At 53.8% G+C, this 27,339-nt stretch overlaps 2 protein-coding genes across 4 annotated transcripts; one reads left to right on the top strand and one right to left on the bottom strand.

Annotated features, from left to right (window-relative positions):
* Positions 1-707: 707 nt before the first annotated feature.
* Positions 708-12,589, bottom strand: LOC143693070 (uncharacterized). The gene is made up of 12 exons (XM_077173116.1): positions 12,567-12,589; positions 11,733-11,917; positions 11,272-11,305; positions 10,868-10,923; positions 10,548-10,646; positions 7,941-8,063; positions 7,452-7,505; positions 6,772-6,961; positions 5,498-5,621; positions 4,763-4,876; positions 3,165-3,216; positions 708-1,841 (listed from the first exon to the last, which is right to left on the bottom strand). The coding sequence occupies exons 1-12, from the start codon at positions 12,587-12,589 to the stop codon at positions 1,699-1,701; spliced, it is 1,197 nt and encodes a 398-aa protein (XP_077029231.1). The 3' UTR covers positions 708-1,698.
* On the top strand, positions 11,807-26,539 carry LOC143693071 (glucosidase 2 subunit beta-like). 3 transcript variants are annotated; one of them, XM_077173118.1, is made up of 10 exons: positions 11,807-11,954; positions 12,572-12,675; positions 13,670-13,765; positions 14,570-14,590; positions 15,766-15,861; positions 17,617-17,674; positions 20,211-20,328; positions 24,031-24,160; positions 25,049-25,135; positions 26,426-26,539. In XM_077173118.1, the coding sequence occupies exons 2-10, from the start codon at positions 12,588-12,590 to the stop codon at positions 26,428-26,430; spliced, it is 699 nt and encodes a 232-aa protein (XP_077029233.1). In that variant the 5' UTR covers positions 11,807-11,954; positions 12,572-12,587; the 3' UTR covers positions 26,431-26,539. The 3 variants fall into 3 exon arrangements, with proteins under 3 accessions (XP_077029233.1, XP_077029232.1, XP_077029234.1); XM_077173117.1 differs by lacking the exon at positions 14,570-14,590 and adding an exon at positions 14,361-14,381; XM_077173119.1 differs by lacking the exon at positions 14,570-14,590 and having other exon boundaries at positions 11,900-11,954; positions 13,670-13,787.
* The last annotated feature ends 800 nt before the right edge of the window (positions 26,540-27,339 follow it).

The raw sequence follows: 27,339 nt of genomic DNA, 5'->3' as shown, positions 1-27,339 counted from the left end.
CCCCGGAACCCACCCAAAAATCCTTCTGGGACCCCCCAAAAAGTGACCCCAGGACCCCCAAATCCCCCCCCAAAATCCCCCCGGAACCCCCCAAAATTGTCCCGGGACCCCCCCCAAAAAACCCCCCAGGACCTCACTGAAAAACTCACCCGGGACCCCCCAAAAATTCTTCTGGGATCCCCCCCAAAAAGTGACCCCGGGATCCCCAAAAAACCCCCAGGGACCCCCCAAATCCCCCCCAAAAAATCCCCCAGGACACCCCAAAAACTCCTCCAGGACCCCCCCAAAAAAAACCCCCCTCGAGGATCCCCAAAAATCATCCCGGGACGCCCCCCAAAAACTCACCCGGGACCCCCAAAAAACTCCCTTGAACCCCCAAAAATCCTCCCTGGGACCCCCCAAAAAAATCCCCCCTGGACCCCCAAAAACCCCCCAGGGACCCCCAAATCCCCCCCTAAAAAAAACCCCCGGGACCCCCCCCAAAAACCCCCTGGACCCCCCAAAATATTCCCCCCAAGACCCCCAAAAAAACTCCCGGGAACCCCCCAAAAACCCCCCTGGACCCCCCAAAAATCCCCCTCCAGGACCCCCCAAAATCCCAGGACCCCCCCCAAAAACTCTCCAGGGACCCCCAAAAATCCCCCAGGGACCCCCCAAAACTGAGCCAGGCTGGGGGAGGGCACAGGAGCTTTAATGGGGGAACTGGGGGGGACTGGGTTATACTGGTCCATGCTGGTCCATACAGGTTTATACCGGTCTATACTGGTCCGTGCTGGTTTTTACTGGTCTGTACTGGTCCATACTGGTTTATACTGGTCCGTGCTGGTCTGTAACTGGTTTATACTGGTTCTCACTGGTCCGTGCTGGTTTTTACTGGTCTATACAGGTTTATATTGGTCCATACTGGTTTTTACTGGTTTTCAGTGGTCTATACTGGTCTGTGCTGGTTTATACTGGTTTTCACTGGTCTGTGCTGGTTTATACTGGTTTTCACTGGTTTTCAGTGGTCTATACTGGTTTACACTGGTCTGTACCGGTCCGTGCTGGTTTTTACTGGTCTCTACAGGTTTATACCGGTCCATACTGGTTTTCACTGGTTTTCAGTGGTCTATACTGGTCTGTGCTGGTTTATACTGGTCCATACTGGTTTTTAGTGGTCCACACTGGTCCATACAGGTTTATACCGGTCTATACTGGTCCATGCTGGTTTGTACCGGTCCATACTGGTCCATGCTGGTTTTTACTGGTTTATACTGGTCCGTGCTGGTTTATACTGGTCCATACTGGTTCTCACTGGTTTATACTGGTTTATATTGGTCCATACCGGTTCTCACTGGTCTATACTGGTCTATACTGGTCCATACCGGTTCTCTCTGGTTTATACTGGTTTATACTGGTTTATACCAGTCCATACTGGTTCTCACTGGTCCGTTCTGGTTCTCTCTGGTTTATACTGGTCCATACTGGTCCATACTGGTTTTCACTGGCTTATATTGGTCCATACCGGTCCATACCAGTCCATACTGGTCCGTACTGGTCTGTACTGGTTCTCTCTGGTTTATATTGGTCCATACTGGTTCTCTGTGGTTTATACTGGTCCATACTGGTTCTCACTGGTCCATACTGGTCCGTTCTGGTTCTCACTGGTTTATACTGGTTTATACTGGTTTATATTGGTCCATACCGGTTCTCACTGGTTTATACTGGTTTATACTGGTCCATACTGGTCCGTTCTGGTCCGTTCTGGTTCCCAGAGGTGCCGCCCCTCCCCCCCCGCAGGAGGCGCCGCGCGCGGCGCTTGAGCAGAGCCCGGGATGGGGGAGGGGCGGGGGCGGCCTCGTCTGGGGGAGGGGAGCGCCGAAAACACCAAAAATCACCCCAAAAATCACCCCAAAAATCACCCCAAAAGTCACCCCAAAATCACCCCAGAAATACCCCAAAAACACAAAAAAATCACCCCAAAAATCACCCCAAAAATACCCCAAAAACACACCAAAAATCACCCCAAAATCACCACAAAATCACCCCAAAATCCCCCAAAAATACCCCAAAATCACCCCAAAATCACCCCAAAAATCACCCCAAAAATCACCCCAGAAACACCAAAAATCACCACAAAAATCACCCCAAAATCACCCCAAAAATACCCCAAAATCACCAAAAATCACCCCAAAATCACCCCAAAAATACCCCCAATATCACCCCAAAAATACCCCCAAAATCACCCCAAAAACACCCAAAATCACCCCAAAAATACCCCAAAAATCACCCCAAAATCACCCCAAAAATGCCCCCAAAAATACCCCCAAAAACACCCCAAAAATACCCCAAAAATCACCCCAAAAATGCCCCCTAAAATCACCCCAAAATCACCCCAAAAATACCCCAAAACCACCAAAAATCACCCCAAAATCACTCCATAATCATCCCAGAAACACAAACACCTCAAAATCACCAAAAATCACCCGAAAACTCAAAAAAACCACCCCAGAAACTCCAAAAAAAACCACCCACAAAAAATCACCCCAAAATCACCCCAAAAATACCCCAAAAATCACCCCAAAACCACTCCCAAACTACCCCGGAAACACCAAAAATCACCCCAAAATCACCCCAAAAATGCCCCAGAAATATCAAAATCACCCCAAAATCACTCCAAAACTAAAAAAAAACCACCCCAAAAATACCCCAGAAACACCAAAACCACCAAAAATCACCCCAAAATCACCCCAGAAACACAAAACAACCCCCACCAAAAATACCCCAAAAATCACCCCCAAAACCACCCCAGGAACACCCAAAACACCCCAAAAAAAGCCCAAAAATCACCCCAGAAACACAAAAAAACCCCACAAGATCACCCCAAACACCCCCAAAACATCCCATAAAAAACCCCAAAACTCCAAAACCACCCCAAAAATCATCCCCAAAACGCCCCTAAATCACCTCGAAATCACCCCAAAAACACCCAAAACCCCCGGACCCCCCAAAATCCCCCCTAAAACCACCCAGGGCCCCTCAAAATCCCCCCAAAATCCCCCCAAAATCCCCCCAAAATCTCTCTGGGATGTCCCAAAATCCCCCCCTAAAACCACCCAGGGCCCCCCAAAATCCCCCCAGACCCCCCAAAATCCGCCCCCAAATCCCCCCGGGCCCCCCCTCACCCTCGGAGCTGGGGGGCAGCGCCGGGGGCTCCTCCAGGGGCAGCGCCGGGGGCTGGGGGACCCCAAAAATGGATCAGGACCCCCCAAAATGGGTCAGGACCCCCCCAAACCACCCCAAAAATGGATCAGGACCCCCAAAAATGGATCAGGACCCCCCCAAAAATATCCAAATCCCCCAAAACCACCCCAAAAATGGGTCAGGACCCCCCAAAAATGGATCAGGACCCCCCAAAATGGATCAGGACCCCCAAAAATGGGTCAGGACCCCCCCAAAATGGGTCAGGACCCCCCCAAACCACCCCAAAACCAGGAATGGGGACCCCAAAAATGGATCAGGACCCCCAAAAATGGGTCAGGACCCCCCCAAAAATGGGTCAGGACCACCCCAAAAATACCCAAACCCCCCAAAACACCCCAAAAATGGATCAGGACCCCCCAAATACATCCAAACCCCCCCAAACCACCCCAAAAATGGATCAGGACCCCCAAAAATGGGTCAGGACCCCCAAAAATGGGTCAGGACCCCCCCAAATACATCCAAACCCCCCCCCAAAACCCCCCAAAAATGGGTCAGGACCCCCAAAAAACATCCAAGCCCCTCAAAACCACCCCAAAAATGGGTCAGGACCCCCCCCAAAACATCCAAACCTCCCAAAACACCCCAAAAACAACAACGGGGACCCCAAAAATGGATCAGGAGCCCCCAAATACATCCAAATCCCCCAAAACAACCCCAAAAATGGGTCAGGACCCCCCAAACCACCCCAAAACAGGAATGGGGACCCCCAAAATGGGTCAGGACCCCCCAAAATGGGTCAGGACCCCCCCAAAAATACCCAAGCCCCCCAAAACCACCCCAAAAACAGCAACGGGGACCCCAAAAATGGCTCAGGATCCCCCCCCAAACCACCCCAAAATAGGAATGGAGACCCCAAAATGGCTCAAGACCCCACCCAACCATCCCAAAACCAAAAATGGGGACCCCAAAATGGGTCAGGACCCCCCCAAAAATGGTTCAGGACCCCCCCCAAACCACCCCAAAACAGGAACGGGGACCCCAAAAATGGGTCAGGACCCCCCAAAATGGGTCAGGACCCCCCCAAATACATCCAAACCCCCCAAAACCACCCCAAAAATTACAACGGGGACCCCAAAAACATCCAAACTCCCCAAAAAACCACAACGGGGACCCCAAAATGGCTCAAGACCCCACCAAAGCATCCCAAAACCAAAAATGGGGACCCCTAAATGGGTCAGGACCCCCCAAAAACCACCCCAAAACTGGAACGGGGACCCCAAAACCGCTCAGCACCCCCCAAAATACCCCCAAAATCACCCCAAAATCAGGAAAGGGGACCCAGAACCGGTCAGGACCCCCCAAAAGACCCCAAAATCACCCCAAAACCACAATGGGGACCCCAGCATTGGCCAGGAGCCCCGAAATCCACCCCAAAACTGGGTCAGGAGCCCCAAAAATTGGAACGGGGACCCCGAAGCCGGGTCAGGACCCCCAAAACTCCCAAAACGGGGTCAGGACCCCCCCAAAATTGACCCCAGGACCCCCCCAAATCCGCCCCCCCCCCCCCCCCCGTTCTCACCTGGGGGCGGTGCCCGGGGGGCGGAGCCGGCGCTGGCCCCGCCCCTCTGTGAAGCCCCGCCCCCAGGAGCTCCAGCAGCGCGCGGGGCTCGCGGGGGGGGCGGGGCCCCAAATCCTGGGGGGGGAGGGGAGGGGAAACTGAGGCACGGCTGGGCCACGCCCCTTCCTCCCCTGACCCCGCCCCCTTCACCTGTCCAAATGTGGCCACGCCCCCTCCTCACATGTTCCAGGTGTGGCCGCGCCCCCTCCTCACATGTCCAAGTGTGGCCACGCCCCTTCCTCACATGACCCCGCCCCTTCACCTGTCCAAATGTGGCCACGCCCCCTCCTCACATGTTCCAGGTGTAGCCACGCCCCTCCTCACCTGTCCCAGCTTTGGCCCCGCCCCCTCACCTGTCCCAGGCTTGGCCACGCCCCCTCCTCATCTGACCCTGCCCCTTCACCTGTCCCAGGTGTGGCCACGCCCCCATCTCACCTGACCCCGCCTCCTCACCTGTCCCAGGTGTGGCCACACCCCCTCCTCACATGTCCAAGTGTGGCCACGCCCCTTCCTCACCTGACCCCGCCCCTTCACCTGTCCAAATGTGGCCACGCCCCCTCCTCACATGTTCCAGGTGTAGCCACGCCCCCTCCTCACCTGTCCCAGCTTTGGCCCCGCCCCCTCTCGTGTTGGCCCCGCCCCCTCACCTGTCCCAGTCGTGGCCCCGCCCCTTCCCGTGTTGGCCCCGCCCCTCACCTGCCCCAGCTGTCTCAGGATCCTGTCCAGCCGCGCCGAGGCCCCGCCCAGGGCGTGGCTCACCTGGGCCAGGTCCCTGCGGGCCGAGGCCACGCCCCCCGAGCCGGGGGGGGAAGGGGGGTCCCTGCAACCAGGGGGTGCCCAGGTGGGCCCAGGTGTGTCCCCAATGTCCCCAGGTGTCCCCCCAGGTGGGCCCAGGTACCCCCAGGTGTGTCCCCAATGTCCCCAATGTCCCCAGGTGTGTCCCAGGTGGGCCCAGGTACCCCCAGGTGCGTCCCCAATGTCCCCAGGTGTGTCCCCAGGTGTGTCCCAGGTGTCCCCCAGGTGTGTCCCCGGGTGTCCCCAGGTGTGTCCCAATGTCCCCAGGTGTCCCCAGCTGTCCCCAGGTGTGTCCCAGGTGTGTCCCCAGCTGTCCCCAGCTGTCCCCAGGTGTCCCCAGGTGTCTCTCACCTCCCAGGGGGTGTCCCCAGGTGCTCCCCCCGCAGGCGCCCCCGCAGAGCCGCGGCCTCGGCCCGGAGCCGGGACAGGGACACGGACAGGTGGGACACCTGAGACACCTGGGGACAGGGACAGGTGGGACAGGGAGAGGTGAGAGACCTGGGACACCTGGGACAGGGACAGGGACAGGGACAGGGACACGGACAGGTGGGACAGGGACAGGTGGGACAGGTGAGAGACCTGGGACAGGGACAGGGACACGGACAGGTGGGACAGGGACAGGTGGGACACATGGGACACCTGGGGACAGGGACAGGTGAGACAGGTGAGACACCTGGGACAGGGACAGGGACAGGTGAGACACCTGAGACACCTGGGACACCTGGGGACAGGGACAGGTGGGACAGGTGAGACACCTGGGGGGACAGGGACAGGGACAGGTGGGACAGGGACAGGGACAGGTGAGGCTCCTGGGGATAAGTGAGGTAGGTGACACTGGGGGGACAGGTGACACTCAGGTGACACCCAGGACAGGTGACACAAGTGACACACAGGACAAGTAACACAGACGACACAGGTGACACCCAGGACAGGTGTGACAGGTGACAGAAGTGACACAGGTGACACAGGGACACACAGGTGACACTCAGGTGACACAGATGACACAGAGGTGACACAGGTGACCCTCAGGTAACCCAGGTGCCGCCCAGGTGACACAGAGGGGACACCCAGGACAGGTGACACAGGGACACACAAGTGACACAGAGGTGACCCAGGTGACACCCAGGACAGGTAACGCAGGTGCCCCCCAGGTGCCATTGGGGGCGGGGCCTCACCTGTGGCCGGGCTCTGCTGGGCGTGGCCGGGGGCGGGGCCTCGCTCGGTGCCCCCGGGGGGGGTCCCTGGGGGGGTCCCTGGGGGGGTCCCTGGGGGGGTCCCCGGGGTCTCCCGGGGGTCTCCGGGGGTCGGGGGGGATGGGGGGGATGGGGGGGGCTCTGCCTGCCCCTCCCCCCACTGCGGCCACTCCTGGGGGGGGAGGGGAGGGGAGAAAGGGGGGGAAGGGGGCGGGGACAGCCCCGAAAAATCCCCAAAAATCACCCCCAAAATCCCCCCCAAAATCCTCCCAAAATCTTCCCAAAAATCACCCAAAATCCCCCCCAAAATCACCAAAAAATCCCCCCCCAAAAATCACCCCCATAATCCTCCCCAAAATCCACCCAAAATCCCCCCCAAAAACCCCCCAAAAATCCACCCCAAATCCCCCCCCGAATCCCCCCAAATCCCCCACAGAGGCCCCCCCGAATCTCCCCTAAATCCCCCCCCCCAAAACACCTCCGGGACCCCCCAAATCTCCCCCAAATTCCCCCCAAATCCCCTCCCAAACCCTCCCCAAATCTCCCCCCAAACCCCCAGGACCACCCCAAATCCCCCCCAAATCTCCCCCAGGATCCCCCAAATCTCCCCCAAATCCCCCCGGGACCCCCAAATCCCCCCCAAATCCCCCCCCCCCCCGTACCGGCTCCCGCTGCTCTCTCGGCCACGCCCCCCGCGCGCGCCGGGACCCCCGGACCTGAGGCGGGGGCAATGAGGAGGGGGCGGGGTCCGGACACAGAGGGGACCCCCCCCAATCTATGGGGACACCCCCGGACCCATAGAGACCCCCAGACCCACTGGGGACCCCCCCAATCCATGGGGACCCCCCTCTTAAACCCACAGGGACCCCAAATTCAGGACCCCCCCCCCCAAATTCAGGACCCCCCCCCAAATTCAGGACCCCCCCCCAAATTCAGGACCCCCCCCAAATTCAGGACCCCCCCCCCAAATTCAGGGCCCCCCCAGGGCCCCTTTAATCCAGGGACCCCCCCCCAATCCAGCCCCTCCCCAGTCCAGGACACCCCAGAGCCCCCCCAGAGCTCCCCCAGCCCCGCCCCCGATCTCCGTGGCCCCGCCCCCGGTCCCTCCTTGGTCCCGCCTCCCGGTCCCTCCGTGGCCCCGCCCCCGGTACCTGCGTGGCCCCGCCCCTCGGTCCCCGCCCCCCGCGGCTCCGCAGGCCCCGCAGCCTCCCGCGCATGCGCAGAAGCTCCGCCTCCGCCCCGCCCAGCAGGGCCCGGGAGAGCCCCGCCTCCGCCTGCAGGGGAGGGACAGGGGAGGGACAGGGGAGGGACAGGTGTGTCATGACCTGTCCCAGGTGTGTCATTGCCTGTCTCAGGTGTGTCATTACCTGTCCCAGGTGTGTCATGGCCTGTCCCAGGTGTGTCATTACCTGTCCCAGGTGTGTCATGGCCTGTCCCAGGTGTGTCATTGCCTGTCCAGGTGTGTCATGACCTGTCCCTCCCAGGTGTGTCATGACCTGTCCCAGGTGTGCCATTACCTGTCCCAGGTGTGTCATGACCTGTCCCAGGTGTGTCATTGCCCACCCAGGTGTGTCATTGCCCGTCCCAGGTGTGTCATTGCCTGTCCCAGGTGTGTCATTGCCCGTCCCAGGTGTGTCATTGCCTGTCCCAGGTGTGTCATGACCTGTCCCAGGTGTGTCATTGCCTGTCCCAGGTGTGCCATTGCCTGTCCAGGTGTGTCATTGCCTGTCCCAGGTGTGTCATGACCTGTCCCAGGTGTGTCATGACCTGTCCCAGGTGTGTCATTGCCTGTCCCAGGTGTGTCATGACCTGTCCCAGGTGTGTCATTGCCTGTCCCAGGTGTGTCATTGCCTGTCCCAGGTGTGTCATGACCTGTCCCAGGTGTGTCATGACCTGTCCCAGGTGTGTCATTGCCTGCCCAGGTGTGTCATGACCTGTCCCAGGTGTGTCATTGCCTGTCCCAGGTGTGTCATGACCTGTCCCAGGTGTGTCATTGCCCATCCAGGTGTGTCATGACCTGTCCCAGGTGTGTCATGACCTGTCCCAGGTGTGCCATTGCCCATCCAGGTGTGTCATGACCTGTCCCAGGTGTGTCATTGCCTGTCCAGGTGTGTCATGACCTGTCCCAGGTGTGTCATGACCTGTCCCAGGTGTGTCATTACCTGTCCCAGGTGTGCCATTGCCTGTCCCAGGTGTGTCATTACCTGTCCAGGTGTGCCATTGCCTGTCCCAGGTGTGTCCCAGGTGTACCCAGGTGTGTCCCAGGTGTACCCAGGTGTGTCATTACCTGTCCCAGCTGTGTCATTACCTGTCCCAGGTGTATCTCACCTGCAGAAGCTCCTGCATTCTCAGGTAGAGCCTCTGCACTCTCTGCGCCTCCTCCCCAGGTGTATCCCAGGTGTATCCCAGGTGTATCTCAGGTGTGTGTTACCTGTTTCAGGTGTTTGTTATCTATCCCAGGTGTACCCAGGTGTGTGTTATCTATCCCAGGTGTATCTCAGGTGTATCCCAGGTGTATCCAGGTGTATCTCAGGTGTGTGTTATCTATCCCAGGTGTATCCAGGTGTGTGTTATCTATCCCAGGTGTATCTCAGGTGTGTCCCAGGTGTACCCAGGTGTATCTCAGGTGTGTGTTATCTATCCCAGGTGTATCCCAGGTGTGTCATTACCTGTCCCAGGTGTGTGTTATTTATCTCAGGTGTACCCAGGTGTATCTCAGGTGTACCCAGGTGTGTGTTATCTATCCCAGGTGTACCCAGGTGTGTCTCAGGTGTGTGTTATCTGTCCCAGGTGTATCTCAGGTGTATCCCAGGTGTATCCAGGTGTATCTCAGGTGTGTGTTATCTATCCCAGGTGTATCTCAGGTGTATCTCAGGTGTACCCAGGTGTATCTCAGGTGTGTGTTATCTATCCCAGGTGTATCTCAGGTGTATCCCAGGTGTACCCAGGTGTATCTCAGGTGTGTGTTATCTATCCCAGGTGTATCCCAGGTGTGTCATTACCTGTGCCAGGTGTGTCTCAGGTGTATCTCAGGTGTACCCAGGTGTGTCATTGCCTGTCCCAGGTGTATCTCAGGTGTGTGTTACCTATCCCAGGTGTACCCAGGTGTATCTCAGGTGTATCTCAGGTGTGTGTTATCTATCTCAGGTGTACCCAGGTGTGTCATTACCTGTCCCAGCTGTGTCATTACCTGTCCCAGGTGTGTCTCACCTGCAGCAGCTCCTGCATTCTCAGGTAGAGCCTCTGCACTCTCTGCGCCTCCTCCCCAGGTGTATCCCAGGTGTACCCAGGTGTATCCCAGGTGTACCCAGGTGTATCTCAGGTGTACCCAGGTGTGTCATTACCTGTCCCAGGTGTGTCATTACCTGTCCCAGGTGTGTCATTACCTGTCCCAGGTGTATCTCAGGTGTGTGTTACCTATCCCAGGTGTATCCAGGTGTATCTCAGGTGTACCCAGGTGTACCCAGGTGTGTCATTACCTGTCCCAGCTGTGTGTTATCTATCCCAGGTGTACCCAGGTGTGTCATTACCTGTCCCAGCTGTGTGTTATCTATCCCAGGTGTGTCCCAGGTGTGTCATTACCTGTCCCAGGTGTACCCAGGTGTATCTCAGGTGTGTGTTATCTATCCCAGGTGTACCCAGGTGTGTCATTACCTGTCCCAGGTGTATCTCAGGTGTACCCAGGTGTATCTCAGGTGTATCCCAGGTGTATCCAGGTGTACCCAGGTGTGTCATTACCTGTCCCAGGTGTGTCTCACCTGCAGCAGCTCCTGCATTCTCAGGTAGAGCCTCTGCACTCTCTGCGCCTCCTCCCCCCGCAGCCGCAGCCGCCCCAGGGACCCCCGGAGCCCCCACACCTGGGGGAGGGGCGGGGTCACCAGGGGGTCACCAGGAGGTCAAGGGTCACTTGGGGTCATGGGGGAGGCAGGGGTTATTGGTGGGGTCAGGGGTCATGGGGAGGTCATGGGATGGTCCCCCGTGGGGTCAGGGGTCATGGGGGGGTCAGGGGTCACAGGGGGGTCACAGAGGGGTCACGGAAGGGTCACAGGGGGGGTCAGAGGTCAGGGCTCAGCCCCACCTGGTCCTGCCGGGGGTCCCGGGGGGTCCTGGGGCTGTTCTGGGGCTGGGCCCGGCCTGGGGGGCGGGAACAGGGGTCAGAGACCCCCAAAATAAACCCAAAATAAACCAAAATAGCCCCAAAATAATCCAAAATAGCCCCAAAATAACCCCAAATACCCCAGAGACCCCAAAATAGCTCATGAGACCCCCAAAATAACCCAAAATAATAACCCCAAATAAACCAAAAATAACCCCCAGGAACTCCCCCCCGAGACCCCAAAAACCCCCAAACAACCCCAAAAGAACCTCAAAATATCCCCCAAAATATCCCCCAAAATAAACCCAGAGACCCCCAAAATCTCCCCAAGCCCCCCCAGGACCCCCCAAATCCCCTCAATTCCCCCCCCCCCCCCCCCCCCGTACCGGGGTCTCCTGTCGCCATTTGGGGGTCCCGGAGCTGGAGGGGGGTACAGAGGGGTCAGGAGGGCCTTGGGGGACCCCCCAGGAACCCCAAAATCCCCCCCAAGGCATCAAAATCCCCCCAAAACTCCCCAAATTTCACCCCAAAATTCCCCCAGATTTCCTCCCCAGGTCCCCAAATCCCCTCCCAGGACCCCCAAACCCCCCAAATTTCACCCCAAATCCCCTCTGGGCCCCCCCAAAATCCCCCAAATTTTACCCCAAATCCCCTCAGGACCTCCAAATCCCCTCCCAGGACCCCCAAATCTGACCCCAAATTCCCTCAGGACCCCCAAATCCGCCAAATTTCACCCCAATTCCCCTCAGGACCCCCCAAATTTCACCCGAAATCCCCTCAGAACCCCGAAATCCCCCAAATTTCGCCCCAATTTTCCCCCAGGACCCCCCCAAAATCCCGCACGTGCCCCCGGCAGCTGCCGCCCCTTGGCCCCGCCCCCCGTCGCTATGGCAACGGGACGCTCTGGCGCTGATTGGCCGAGCCGCCGCACTCAAGATGGCGGCTCCGATCTGACCGGAAACGCCGCGCTCAAAATGGCGGCCGCCGCGGGAACAACCGGAAGTCCCGCCCCGCTCCACTTCCGGTTCCGGCCTGTGGAGGCTGAGGCGCGCGAGTGAGGCCGGAACCGGTACGGGGGGGCTGGGAGCGATTTTGGGGGTTTTTTTTTTTGGGATTTTTGGGAAATTTTGGGGATTTTGGGGGTTTTGAGAGGGGATTTGAGGAGTTCGGGGGGTTTTAAGGGGATATTGGGGGGATTTTGGGGGTCTGAAGGGGAATCTGAGGGGTCTGGGGAGGTTTAGAGGGAGTCTTGAGGGTTTGGGGGATTTTTTGGCATTTAAAGGGAATTTTGGGGGGGCTGAAGGGGGATCTGAGGGGTTTGGGGGGGGTTAAAGGGGATTTAAGGGAACTTGAGGTGGATTTGAGGGATTTTGAGGTGGATTTGTGGGGGTTTGGGGTGAATTTGAGGGAATTTAGGGTGGATTTGATGGATTTTTGGGGGACGGGGATTTGGGGTGACTTGGGGGATTTGAGGGATTTTGGGGTGAATTTGAGGGAATTTGGGGTGGATTTGATGGATTTTGTCGGGGGATTTGAGGATTTGTGGGGCTTTGAGTTGAATTGATTGGAATTTGGGGTGGATTTGGGGGGTTTTGAGTCGGATTTGAGGCAATTGGGGATGGGTTTGTGGGGGTTTGAGTTGAATTTGTTGGGATTTGGGGTCGATTCTGGGGGTCCGTGCCTCAGTTTCCCCAGGCCGGCCATGCTGCCCCTGGTGCTGCTGCTGCCCCTGGCCCTGGCTGGGACCCCCGAGGTGACGGTGACCCGACCCCGGGGGGTGGCCCTGAGCCGTGAGTGACACCCCAAAATCACCCCAAAACCACCCAAAAGTCACCCCAAAATCACCCCAAAAATCACCCCAAAATCACCCCAAAAATCACCTCAAAAATCACCCCCAAACCCCCAAAAATCACCCCAAAAATCATCCCAAAATCACCCCAAAATCACCCCAAAAATCAACCCAAAAACACCCAAAAGTCAGCCCAAAATCACCCCAAAAATCATTCCAAAAACCCCCAAAATCACCCCCAAAACCATCCTGCTTCCAAAAACCCCAAAAGTCACTCCAAAAAACCCAAAATCACTTCAAAAACCCCAAAAATCACTCCAAAATCACCCCCAAAACCCCAAAAATCACCCCAAAAACACCTCAAAAATCACCCCAAACCCCTCCCCAAAAATCACCCCAAAATCACCCCAAAAATCACCCCAAAAATCCCCAAAAATTGCCTCAAAACCACCAAAAATCACCCCAAAAATCACCCAAAAAACCCCAAAAATCACCCCAAAATCACCTCAATAATTACCCCAAACCCCTCCCCAAAAATCACCCCTAAATCACCCCAAAGACCCCAAAAATCATCCCGAACCCAAAAACCCCAAAACCCACCCCAAATTCCACAATTTTCCCCCCAAACATCCCCCCTAATTTCCCCCAAATCCCCCCCAATTTCCCCAAATCCACCCTAAATCCCCCACTCACCCCAAAATCCCCAAATTCCCCAAATTTCTCCCAAATTTCCCCCAAATTCTCCTCCAAATCCACCCTAAATCCCCCAATCACCCCAAAATCCCCAAATCCCCTTCAAATATCCCCAAATTTCCCCCAAAATCTCCCCCAATCCCGCCCAAATCCACCCTAAATCCCCCAATCACTCCAAAATCCCCAAATTTTTCCCCAATTTCCCCCCAAAATCCCCCCCTAACCCCCCCCACATCCCTCCTAAATCCCCCAATCACCCCAAAATCCCCAAATTTGCCCAATTTTGCCCAATTTTGCCCCAGAGCTGCCGTTCTATGACCCCTCGGGGCCGTTCCGCTGCCTGGACGGCTCCGGCTCCATCGCCTTCCACTGGGTCAACGACGACTACTGCGACTGCAGAGGACGGCTCTGACGAGCCTGGTGGGTCCCCAAAACCCCAAAAATAACCCCAAAAATGAACTCGGCACCCCCAAAAACCCCCCGGGCCCATGGGAGCCCCAAAAACCCCAAAACTGTCCCAAAAACCACCCCAAAAACTGCCCCAAAACTGCCCCCAAAATCCACCCAAAAACCCCAGAACTGTGACTGCAGGGACAGCTCTGATGAGCCTGGTGGGTCCCCAAAACCCCAAAAATAACCCCAAAATACCCCAAAAATAACCCCAAAATTGAACTCGGCACCCCCAAAAACCCCCCGGGCCCATGGGAGCCCCAAAAACCCAAAAACTGCCCCAAAAACCACCCCAAAAACTGCCCCAAAACCGCCCCAAAAACCCCAGAACTGCGACTGCAAGGACGGCTCTGACGAGCCTGGAGGGTCCCCAAAACCCCAAAAATAACCCCAAAAATACCCCAAAAATAACCCCAAAATTGAACTCGGGACCCCCCAAAACCCCCCGGGCCCATGGGAGCCCCAAAAACCCCAAAACTGCCCCAAAAACCACCCCAAAAACTGCCCCAAAACCGCCCCAAAAACCCCAGAACTGTGACTGCAAGGATGGGTCTGACGAGCCTGGTGGGTCCCCAAAACCCCAAAAACCACCCAAAAATACCCCAAAACCACCCCAAAAATGAACTCGGCACCCCCCAAAACCCCCGGGCCCATGGGAGCCCCAAAAACCCCAAAACTGTCCCAAAAATCCGCCCCAAAAACCCCAAAACTGCCCCAAAATCCACCCCAAAAACCCCAGAACTGCGACTGCAAGGACGGCTCTGACGAGCCTGGTGGGTCCCCAAAACCCCAAAAATAACCCCAAAAATACCCCAAAAATAACCCCAAAATTGAACTCGGGACCCCCCAAAACCCCCCGGGCCAATGGGAACCCCAAAACTGCCCCAAAATCCACCCCAAAAACCCCAAAACTGCCCCAAAATCCACCCCAAAAACCCCAGAACTGCGACTGCAGGGAGGGGTCTGATGAGCCTGGAGGGTCCCCAAAACCCCAAAAATAACCCCAAAAATACCCCAAAAATACCCAGGGCTCTGGGAACCCCAAAAACCCCAAAACTGCCCCAAAAACCCTACAGGGAACCGCAAAAAAAACCCCCAAAACCACCCCGAAACTGCCCCAAAAACCCCAAAACTGCTCAAAATCCGCCCTAAAACCGCCCAAAAACCCTCAGGGGCCCCCAAAAACCACCCCAGAACCCCCAAAATCCATCGGGGATCCCCCAAAATTCCACCAGGACCCCCCCCAAAATCCACTTTGGGACCCCCAGGATCTCCTCAGAACCCCCCAAAATTTCCCCCAAAATCCCCTCAGGACCCCCCAAATTTCCCCCAAAATCCCCTCAGGACCCCCAAATTCCCCCAGGGACCCCCAAACCCTTCCCCATCAAAGCCCCCTCCTCATTTTGAGGGACCCCAGGCCCTTCTGGGACCTTCCCAGCCCCCCAAATTTGGGTAGGGTCTCATCTCGTCAAGGTCCCTCTGTGAGCCCCCCCAGACCCACCCAGACCGAGGGGTCCCCCTAAAATCCCCCCAGGGACCCCCAAAATTCCAGGATCCCCTCAAACCCCTCCTCCCCAAAGCCCCTTCCTCACTTTTAGGAACCCAAATTTCTCCCTCCAGGGCCCTTCTGGGACCTTCCCACCCCCACCAAATTTTGGGGAGGGGTCCCCGAATTCTCTCTGGGTGCCTCCCCAGACCCCTCCCAGACTGAGAGATCCCCCCCAGGGACCCCCAAACCCCCCCAGGGACCCCCAAAATTCCAGAATCCCCTCTCAAAACCCCCCATCCCAAAGCCCCTTCCTCACTTTTAGGGACCCCAATTTCTCCCCCTGGGGCCTTTCTGGGACCTTCCCACCACCCCAAATTTTGGGGAGGGGTCCCCAAATTCTCTCTGGGAGCCCCCCCCAGACCGAGGGGTCCCCCTAAAACGCCCCCAAACCCCCCTCAGGGACCCCGGCGTGCCCCAACGGGCGCTTCCACTGCACCAACGCCGGGCACCGGCCCCGCAGCGTCCCCGCTGCCCACGTCAACGACGGCGTCTGCGGTGCGGATTTGGGGGATTTTGGGGGGATTTGGAGGGTCCTGAGGGGATTTGGGGGGTCCCGAGGGGGTTTAGGGGGTCCTGAGAGGGTTTAGGGGGGTCCTGAGGGGATTTGGGGGGGGTCCTGAGGGGATTTGGGGGCAGTTTTGAGGAGGTTTGGGCACTGCACCAACGCCGGGCACCGGCCCCCGCAGCGTCCCCGCGGCCCACGTCAACGACGGCGTCTGCGGTGCGGATTTGGGGGATTTTGGGGGGATTTGGGGGGATTTGGGGGGGTCCTGAGGGGATTTGGGGGGTCCCGAGGGGATTTGGGGGCGTTAGGTGGGAGTTGAGGGAGTTTGAAGGGGATTTGGGGGGGATTTGGGGAGGTTTGGGGGGTCCTGGGGGGACTGTGGGGGGGGTCTGGGGGGGGATTTGGGAGCATTTGGGAAGGATTTGGGGTGGGTTTGGGGGGGTCCTGGGGGGATTTGAGGAGTTTTGGGGAGTCCTGTGGGGGTCCTGGGGGCATTTGGGCAGATTTGGGGGGGGTCCTGGGGGGGTTTGGGGGGGATTTGAGGGGGTTTGGGGGGGAGTTGGGAAGGATTTGGGGGGATTTGGGGGAGTTTGGGGGGGTCCTGAGGGATTTGGGGGGTCCTGAAAGGGTTTGGGGGGGGATTTGGGGAGATTTGGGGTGGAGTTTGGGGGGTGCTGGGGAGGATTTGGGGTGGTCTTGGGGGGGTTTTGGGGGATCTTGAAGGGGTTTGAGGAAGTTTGGGGGGTCCTGGGAGGTTTTGGAGGGGATTTGGGGGGAGTTTTGGGGGGCATTTGGGGGGTCCTGAGGGGATTTTGGGGCGGTTTGGAGGGGGTTTGAGAGGGGTCTGGGGGGAAGTTGGGGGAGTTTGGGGGGGATTTGGGGGGATTTTGGGGGGTTTGGGGGCTGTAAGTGGGAGTTGAGGGAATTTGGGGGGGGAGTTTGGAGGGGATTTGGGGAGATCTGAGGGGATTTTGAGGGGTCCTGGGGGGATTTTGGGTGGATTTTGGGTGGATTTGGGGCGGGATTCTGGGGGGTCCTGAGAGGACTTTGGGGGGATTTTTGAGGGGTCCTGAAGGGATTTCAGGGGTCCTGGGGGGATTTGAGGGGTCCTGGGGGGATTTGGGGTGGATTTGGGGGTGGGATTTTGGGGGGTCCTGAGGGGATTTGGGGGCTTTAGGTGGGAGTTGAGGAATTTGGAGGGGATTTGGGGGGCATTTAGGGAGTTTTGGGGGGGTTTTGGGGGGTCCTGGGGGGATTTTTGGGGAGTCCTGGCGGGGTCCTGGGGGTATTTGGGCAGATTTTAGGGGGTCCTGGGGGGGGGGGGGGGGGTTTGGGGTGTTTTGGGGAGGATTTGGGGTGGAGTTTGGGGGGTGCTGGGCAGGATTTGGGGTGGTCTTGGGGGGATTTTGGGGGATCTTGAGGGGGTCCTGGGACGGTTTGGAGGGGATTTGGGGGGATTTGGGGGGGTCCTGAGGGGATTTGGGGGGTCCTGAGGGGATTTGGGGGCTTTAGGTGGGAGTTGAGGGGATTTGGAGGGGATTTGGGGGGCATTTGGGGAGTTTTGGGGGAGTTTTGGGGGTCCTGGGGGGGTTTGGAGGGGATTTGGGGGGCATCTGGGGGGTCTTGAGGGTGTTTGGGGGGGAGTTGGGGAGTTTTGGGGGCATTTGGGGGGATTTTGGGGTGTCTGGGGGGATTTTGGGGGTTTTGGGCGATTCTGTGCTGATTTTGGGGGTCCCCCCCCCCAGATTGCTGCGATGGCACCGACGAGTGGGGGAGCGGGGCCGGCTGTGAGAACACCTGCAGGTCTGTACTGGTTTGGACTGGTTTGGACTGGTTTGTACTGGTTTATACTGGTCCATACTGGTTTCCACAGGGAGCAGGGCCGGCAGGAGTGCGAGGAGCGGCTCCGCTCGGGATGAACTGGTTTATACTGGTTTATACTGGTTTATACTGATTTTAACCGGTTTTTCCTGGTCCATACTGGTCCATACTGGTCCATACTGGTTTTTACTGGTTTCCCACAGGGAGCAGGGCCGTCAGGAGCGCGAGGAGTGGCTCTGTCGGGATGAACTGGTTTATACTGGTCCATACTGGTTTATACTGATTTTAACTGGATTTTCCTGGTCCATACTGGTTTTAACCGGTTTTTCCTGGTTTATACTGGTCCATACTGGTTTCCCACAGGGAGCAGGGCCGGCAGGAGCGCGAGAAGCGGCTCCGCTCAGGATGAACTGGTTTATACTGGTTTATACTGGTTTTTCCTGGTTTATACTGGTCTGAACTGGTCCATACTGGTTTTTACTGGTTTCCCACAGGGAGCAGGGCCGGCAGGAGCGCGAGAAGCGGCTCCGCTCAGGATGAACTGGTTTATACTGGTTTATACTGGTTTTCTACTGATTTTAACCAATTTTTTCCTGGTCCATACTGGTTTATACCGGTCCATACTGGTTTTTACTGGTTTCCCACAGGGAGCAGGGCCGTCAGGAACGCGAGGAGCGGCTCCGCTCAGGATGAACTGGTTTATACTGGTTTATACTGATTTTAACCAGATTTTCCTGGTCCATACTGGTCCATACTGGTCCATACTGGTTTCCCACAGGGAGCAGGGCCGGCAGGAGCGCGAGGAGCGGCTCCGCTGGGGATGAACTGGTTTATACTGGTTTATACTGGTTTATATCAGTCTATACTGGTCTATACTGGTTTATACCAGTTTTTCCTGGTTTATTCCAGTCCATACTGGTCCATACTGGTTTCCCATAGGGAGCAGGGCCGTCAGGAGCATGAGGAGCGGCTCCGCTCGGGATGAACTGGTCCATACTGGTTTCTACTGATTTTAACCGGATTTTCCTGGTTTATACTGGTCCATACTGGTCCATACTGGTTTTTACTGGTTTCCATAGGGAGCAGGGCCGTCAGGAGCGCGAGGAGCGGCTCCGCTCGGGATGAACTGGTTTCTACTGATTTTAACCAATTTTTCCTGGTCCATACTGGTTTATACCGGTCCATACCGGTCCATACTGGTTTTTACTGGTTTCCCACAGGGAGCAGGGCCGGCAGGAGTGCGAGGAGTGGCTCCGCTCAGGATGAACTGGTTTATACTGGTTTATACTGATTTTAACCGGATTTTCCTGGTTTATTCCAGTCTGTACTGGTCCATACCGGTCCATACTGGTTTTTTACTGGTTTCCCCAGGGAGCAGGGCCGGCAGGAATGCGAGGAGCGGCTCCGCTCGGGATGAACTGGTTTATACTGGTTTATACTGGTTTTAACCGGATTTTCCTGGTCCATACTGGTCCATACTGGTTTATACCGGTCTGAACTGGTCCATACTGGTTTCCCACAGGGAGCAGGGCTGGCAGGAGCGTGAGGAGCGGCTCCGCTCGGGATGAACTGGTTTATACTGGTTTATATCAGTCTATACTGGTTTATACCAGTTTTTCCTGGTTTATTCCAGTCCATACTGGTCCATACTGGTCCATACTGGTTTCCCACAGGGAGCAGGGCCATCAGGAGCGCGAGGAGCGGCTCCGCTCGGGATGAACTGGTTTATACTGGTTTCTACTGATTTTAACCGGTTTTTCCTGGTTTATTCCAGTCTGTACTGGTCCATACTGGTCCATACTGGTTTTTACTGGTCCATACTGGTTTCCCACAGGGAGCAGGGCCGGCAGGAACGCGAGGAGCGGCTCCTCTCGGGATGAACTGGTTTATACTGGATTATACTGGATTATACTGGTTTATACTGATTTTAACCAGTTTTTCCTGGTTTATTCTGGTCCATACTGGTTTATACCGGTTTTTCCTGGTTTATTCCAGTCCATACTGGTCCATACTGGTCCATACTGGTTTCCCACAGGGAGCAGGGCCGTCAGGAACGCGAGGAGTGGCTCCGCCTGGGATGAACTGGTTTATACTGGTTTATACTGATTTTAACCAATTTTTCCTGGTCCATACTGGTTTATACCGGTCCATACTGGTTTATACCGGTCCATACTGGTTTTTACTGGTTTCCCATAGGGAGCAGGGCCGGCAGGAACGTGAGGAGCAGCTCCGCTCGGGATGAAGTGGTTTATACTGGTTTATACTGATTTTAACCGGATTTTCCTGGTTTATTCCAGTCTGTACTGGTCCATACTGGTTTATTCTGGTCCATACTGGTTTCCCACAGGGAGCAGGGCCGGCAGGAGCGCGAGGAGCGGCTCCGCTCGGGATGAACTGGTTTATACTGGTCCATACTGGTTTATACTGATTTTAACCGGATTTTCCTGGTTTATTCCAGTCTGTACTGGTCCATACTGGTCCATACTGGTTTTTACTGGTTTTTACTGGTTTCCCACAGGGAGCAGGGCCGTCAGGAACGTGAGGAGCGGCTCCGCTCGGCCGCCCTGGCCAGGGAAGGTTTCGCGCTCCGGCAGCGCCTGGTGCAGGAGGCGGCCGAGGGAAAACGCCAAAAACAGGTGGGGGAAAATTGGGAATTTTGGGAAAATTTGGGAATTTTGGGGGAATTTGGGAATTTTGGGGGAATTTTGGGAATTTTGGGGGGATTTTGGGGGATTTTTGGGGGGATTTGGGGGAATTTGAGGGAAATTTCACGTTTTTTTCAATTAAAATAATTGAAATTATTTTAAAAGTAAATTTCAGGATAATTTTGGGAATAATTTGGGGATAATTTCTGAATATTTTCAGGGGAAATTTGGGATAATTTTGGGGGTAATTCTGGGGGTAATTTCTGTGTAATTTGGGGGAATTTTGGGATAATTTCAGTAGAATTTTGGGGGAATTTCAGGGGTTTTTTCAATATAATTTTGGGAAAATTTCCCGATAATTTTGGGAAAATTTTAGGATTATTTCAGGAAAATTTTGGGATAATTCTTGGGGTAATTTCTGAAAATTTCCAGGCTAATTTCTGTGAAATTTGAGGAATTTTGGGGACATTTCAGGGTTTTTTTCAATAGAGTTTTGGGATAATTCTGGGGGTAATTTCAGGATAATTTTGGAAAATTTTGGGAGAATTTTGGGATAATTCTGGGGGTAATTTCTGAATATTTCCAGGGTAATTTCTGTGAAATTTGGGGTAATTTTGGGGTAATTTTGTGTCTCCCAGGCCCGTCTGGAGGTGCTGCAGGAGGGGCAGTCTCTGGGATAATTTGGGGATAATTTCACAATAATTTCAGGATAATTTCACAATAAATTCAGGATAAATTCAGGATAAATTCAGGATAATTTCACAATAAATTCACAATAATTTCAGGATAATTTCAGGATAATTTTGGGGTAATTTTGGGGTCATTTCGTGTCCCCCAGGCCCGTCTGGAGGCGCTGCAGGAGGGGCGGGTCTCTGGGATAATTTGGGGATAATTTCACAATAATTTCAGGATAATTTCAGGACAATTTCGGGATAATTTTGGGGTAATTTCGTGCCCATTTGTGTCCCCCAGGCCCGGCTGGAGTCTCTGCAGGAGGCGCGGCCTCTGCGATAATTTCACAATAAATTCAGGATAATTTCACAATAAATTCAGGATAATTTGGGGATAATTTCACAATAAATTCACAATAATTTCAGGGTAATTTTGGGGTAATTTGTGTCCCCCAGGCCCGTCTGGAGGCGCTGCAGGAGGGGCGGCCTCTGGGATAATTTCACAATAAATTCAGGATAATTTGGGGATAATTTGGGGATAATTTCAGGATAATTTGGGGCTCATTTTGGGGTCATTTTGTGTCCCCCAGGCCCGGCTGGAGGCGCTGCAGGAGGGGCGGTCTCTGGGATAATTTGAGGATAATTTCACAATAATTTCAGGATAATTTGGGGATAATTGGGAGATAACTTTAAGATAATTCAGGATTAATTTCAGGATAATTTGGGGTAATTTTGGGGTAATTTTGGGGTAATTTCGTGTCCCCCAGGCCCGTCTGGAGGGGCTGCAGGGGGGGCGGTCTCTGGGATAATTTCACAATAATTTCACGATAATTTCAGGATAATTTCACAATAATTTCAGGATAAATTCAGGTTAATTTCAGGATAATTTGGGGATAATTTCTGGATAATTTTGGGGTAATTTTGGGGTCATTTCGTGTCCCCCAGGCCGTCTGGAGGCGCTGCAGGAGGGGCGGTCTCTGGGATAATTTGGGGGATAATTTCACAATAAATTCAGGATAAATTCAGGATAATTTGAGGATAATTTGGGGATCATTTGGGGCTCATTTTGGGGTAATTTTGGGGTCATTTCGTGTCCCCCAGGCCCGTCTGGAGGCGCTGCAGGAGGGCGGTCTCTGGGATAATTTCAGGATAAATTCAGGATAATTTCAGGATAACTTTGGGATAATTTTGAGATAATTTCAGGATAATTTCGGGATAATTTTGGGGTAATTTTGGGGTCATTTCGTGTCCCCCAGGCCCGCTGGAGGCGCTGCAGGAGGGGCGGTCTCTGGGATAATTTCACAATAATTTCAGGATAATTTCAGGATAACTTTGGGATAATTTCAGGACAATTTCAGGATAATTTTGGGGTAATTTTGTGCCATTTTGTGTCCCCCAGGCCCGCCTGGAGTCGCTGCAGGAGGGGCGGTCTCTGGGATATTTTGACAATAATTTCACAATAATTTCAGGATAATTCAGGATAATTTCAGGACAATTTCAGGATAATTCTGGGGTAATTTTGGGGTCATTTCGTGTCCCCCAGGCCCGGCTGGAGTCTCTGCAGGAGGGGCAGTCTCTGGGATAATTTCACAATAAATTCAGGATAATTTCACAATAAATTCAGGATAATTTCAGGACAATTTTGGGATAATTTTGGGGTCATTTCGTGTCCCCCAGGCCCGCCTGGAGTCGCTGCAGGAGGGGCGGTCTCTGGGATATTTTGACAATAATTTCACAATAATTTCAGGATAAATTCAGGATAATTTCAGGACAATTTCAGGATAATTTTGGGGTAATTTTGGGGTCATTTCGTGTCCCCCAGGCCCGTCTGGAGTCGCTGCAGGAGGGGCGGTCTCTGGGATAATTTCACAATAATTTCACAATAAATTCAGGATAATTTGGGGATAATTGGGAGATAACTTTGAGATAATTTGGGGATAATTTCGGGATAATTTTGGGGTAATTTGGGGATAATTTTGGGGTCATTTTGTGTCCCCCAGGCCCGTCTGGAGGCACTGCAGGAGGGGCGGTCTCTGGGATAATTTCACAATAATTTCAGGATAATTTCAGGATAATTTCACAATAATTTCACAATAATTTCAGGATAATTTGGGGCTCATTTCAGGATAATTTTGGGGTCATTTTGTGTCCCCCAGGCCTGGCTGGAGGGGCTGCAGGAGGGGCGGCCTCTGGGATAATTTCACAATAAATTCAGGATAAATTCAGGATAATTTCAGGATATTTTCACAATAATTTCAGGATAATTTCAGGATAATTTCAGGATAATTTTGGGTAATTTTGGGGTCATTTCGTGTCCCCCGGGCCCGGCTGGAGGCACTGCAGGAGGGGCGGCCTCTGGGATAATTTCACAATAAATTCAGGATAATTTCACAATAATTTCACAATAATTTCAGGATAATTTGGGGCTCATTTCAGGATAAATTCAGGACAATTTCACGATAATTTCAGGATAATTTGGGGATAATTTCAGGATAATTTCACAATAATTTTAGGATAATTTCAGGATAATTTTGGGGTAATTTTGGGGTCATTTTGTGTCGCCCAGGCCCGTCTGGAGGGGCTGCAGGAGGGGCGGTCTCTGGGATAATTTCACAATAAATTCAGGATAATTTCATGATAATTTCACAATAATTTCACAATAATTTCAGGATAATTTCACAATAATTTCAGGATAATTTTGGGGTAATTTTGTGTCCCCCAGGCCCGGCTGGAGGCGCTGCAGGAGGGGCGGTCTCTGGATAATTTCACAATAAATTCAGGATAATTTCAGGTTAATTTCAGGATAATTTGGGGATAATTTCTGGATAATTTTGGGGTAATTTTGGGGTCATTTCGTGTCCCCCAGGCCCGTCTGGAGGCGCTGCAGGAGGGGCGGTCTCTGGGATAATTTGACAATAATTTCACAATAATTTCAGGATAACTTTGGGATAATTTTGAGATAATTTCAGGACAATTTCAGGATAATTTCAGGATAATTTTGGGGTCATTTCGTGTCCCCCAGGCCCGGCTGGAGTCGCTGCAGGAGGCGCGGCGGGAGCTGGAGCAGCGCCTGGGGGCGCTCAGGGCGGCCAAGGAGGCGGCGGAGGGACCCGAGCAGGCGGCGCGGGCGGAGCTGCGCCGGAAATGGGAGGGTACTGGGGGGAAATTGGGGAATTTTGGGGCTTTTTGGGGTTTTTTTGGGGGGTTTTGGGGCTTTTTGGATTTCTGGGGGGTTTGGGGGGATTTGGGCTTTTTTTTGGGTTTTTTGGGGGTTTTTTTGGGTTTTTTTTTGGTTGTTTTTCTGAGTTTTTTTTGGGTTTTTTGGGTTTTTTTTTTTGGGATTTTTTGGGGTTTTTTTGGGTTTTTTTTTGGTTGGTTTTTGGGTTTTTTGGGGGGGGTTGGGGTTTTTTTGGGGGTTTTGGTTGTTTTTTGGGGGTTTTTTTTGGGTTTTGGGGTTTTTTGGGTTTTTTTTGTGGTTTTTGTGCCTTTTTGGGGTTTCTTTTGTGAGGTTATTTTGTGGTTTTTTGGAGGTTTTTTGCGATTTTTTGGGGTTTTTTTTGGGGTTTTTGGGGTTTTTTTGTGCCTTTTTGGGGTTTCTTTTTTGGGGTTTATTTGTGGTTTTTTGGGGGTTTTTTTGAGGTTTTTGGGGGGTTTTTGGGATTTTTTTTTTGTTTTTTTTGGGGGTTTCTTTTGGGCTTTTTTTGGGCTTTGTTTGGGGTTTTTTGGGGCTTTATTGGGGTTTTTTTGGGCTTCGTTTGGGGTTTTTTAGGGATGAACTTCTGGGTCCTGGAAGGAATTTTTATTCCCCAGGATGAACTTTTGGTCCCCCTGAGGAATTTTTGTGCTCCCTGGGATGCATTTTTGGGTCCCCCTGAGGAACTTTTGAGGGAACACAGGAGGAAATTGGGAGAAATTTGGGGATCCTGGGATGAATTTTTGGGTCCCTGGATGAATTTTTCCTCCCCAGGATGAATTTTTGAGTCCCCTTGATGAATTTTAGGCTCCCAAACACCCCAAATCCACCCGAATTTCCCCTTTAGAGCAGAGAGCAGCAGCGGCAGCCGCGGCCCAGGACGGGGCCAGGGCGGACGAGGCCTTCACGGAGCTCGACGGGACGGGGACGGACGGCGAGTGCGGGGCTTGGGGCCTGTGGGGCCTGCGAGGCCTGTGGGGCCTGCGAGGCCTGTGGGGCCTGTGGGGCCTGTGGGGACTGTGGGACCTGTGGGGCCTGTGGGGGCTGTGGGGCCTGTGGGGGCCTGTGGGGCTTGCAGGGCCTGCGGGGCCTTGGGGCCTTGGGGGCCTGTGGGGCCTGTGGGGCCTGTGGGGCCTTTTGGGGCCTGGGGGGCCTGTGGGGCCTGTGGGGCCTGTGGGGCCTGTGGGGCCTGTGGGGACTGTGGGGCCTTTTGGGGCCCGTGGGGACTGTGGGGCCTTTTGGGGCCTGTGGGGCCTGTGGGGCCTGTGGGGCCTTGGGGCCTGTGGGGCCTGTGGGGCCTGTGGGGCTTGTGGAGCCTGTGGGGCCAGCGGGGCCTTTTGGGGCCCGTGGGGACTGTGGGGCCTTGGGGCCTGTGGGGCCTGCGGGGCCTTTGGGGCCTGTGGGGCCTGTGGGGCTTTTTGGGGCCTGTGGGGCCTTGGGGCTTTTTGGGGCCTTTTGGGGCTTTTTGGGGCTTTCTGGGGCTTTTTGGGGTTCTGGGGCCTTTTGGGGGCGGCTCAGGTTGGGGATTTTAGGGGGATTTTTGAGGGGGTTTTGGGTGGTTTTGGGGGCATTTTTGGGGTTTTTTTGGGAGGGGGTTTGGGGCTTCTCAGGTGGGGGACTGGGAGTTTTGGGGGATTTTTGAGGGGTTGTTGAGGGGTTTCTGGGTGGTTTTGGGGGATTTTTGAGGGGTTTTTGGGGCATTTTGGGGTTCTGGGGGGATTTGGGGGCATCTCAGGTTGGGAGATTGGGGATTTTTGAGGGGTTTTTTGGTGTGATTTTGGGGGGGATTTGTGGGGATTTTGGGGTGGTTTTGGGGGTTTTTTGGGGGGATTTTTGGAGTTTTTAGGGGAATTGTTGGGGTTTATTTGGGGGCAGTTTTGGGGTTTTCTTGGGGGGATTTTTGGGGTTTTTGGGGACATTTTAGGGGGATTTTTTTTAGGATTTTGGGGGGTTTTTGGGGAGATGGGCTTTTGTGGGAGATTTTTTGGGGGATTCTGGGGACTTTTGAGGGGTTTTTGGGGGGATTTTTGGGGGGTTTTCTTAGGATTTTGGTGGTTTTTTTGGGGAGATACTGGGGTTTTGTGAGGGATTTTTTTGGGATTTTTGGGGGGATTTTTGGGGGGATTTTTTGGGGGATTCTGGAGGAGATTTAGGGAGGGATTTTGGGTGGATTTTTGGGGAATTTGGGTTTTTTGGATGCCCCTGACCCCCCCTGTCCCCACAGGCTGACGTTGGCTGAACTCAGAGCCCGCCCTGAGCTGGACATTCCTGAGATTGAGGTGAGAGCCCAAAAAACCCCAAAATCCAAAAAATCCTCCCCAAAAAAACCCCAAAAAATCCAAATCGTCTCCCTCAAAAAAACCCTCCCAAAATTTTTTAAAAATCCCTCAAAAATTTTCCTAAAAATTCTTCAAAAATCCCCCAAACCCCCCCCCAAAGAACTCCCAAAAATCTTCCAATAATCCAACAAAAAATCCCCAAAAATCTCAAAAAAATCCCCCAAAAAATCCTGGAAAATCCTCCAAAAATAAAATTAAAAAATACCAACCCCCCCCAAAAAAAATCCCCAAAACCCACCCCAAAAAATTTTCATAAAATTCCAAAAAAAACCCTAAAAATCCAAAAAACTCTCCAAAATAATGCCCAAAAAATCCCCAAAATCCTCATCAATAAACCCCCAAAAAACTCAAAAACACCCCCAAAAACTCAAAAAAATCCCCAAAAACCCACAAGAAAATCCCCAAAAAACTCAAAAAAATCCCCCAAAAACTCACAAAATCCCCAAAAAAATAAAAAAAATCCCCAAAAAATTCCCCAAAATCCTTAAAAAAATGCCAAAAAAACTCCCAAAAAGTCCCCAAAAATCCTAAAAAAACCCCCAGAAAACTCCCAAAAAACCTCAAAAAAAATCCCCTAAATTCCCCAAAAACCCTTGAAAAATCCCCCAAAAATCCTCAAAAAACCCCAAAATTCCCCTCAAAAAAACCACCAAAATTCCCCTCAAAAAACCCCAAAAATCCTCAAAAAATCCCTAAAATTCCCCTCCAAAATTCCCAAAAAAATCCTAAAAAAAATCCAAATTCCCCTCAAAAAACCCCAAAATCCCACCCAAAAAATCCTAAAAAACTCCAAAATTCC

The sequence above is a fragment of the Agelaius phoeniceus genome, unplaced genomic scaffold (genome assembly GCF_051311805.1).
Source record: "Agelaius phoeniceus isolate bAgePho1 unplaced genomic scaffold, bAgePho1.hap1 Scaffold_118, whole genome shotgun sequence".
Classification (NCBI taxonomy): Eukaryota; Metazoa; Chordata; class Aves; order Passeriformes; family Icteridae; genus Agelaius; species Agelaius phoeniceus.
The sequence above is the reverse complement of the archived record's forward strand: the minus strand, read 5'-3'. Positions and strand labels throughout refer to the sequence as shown.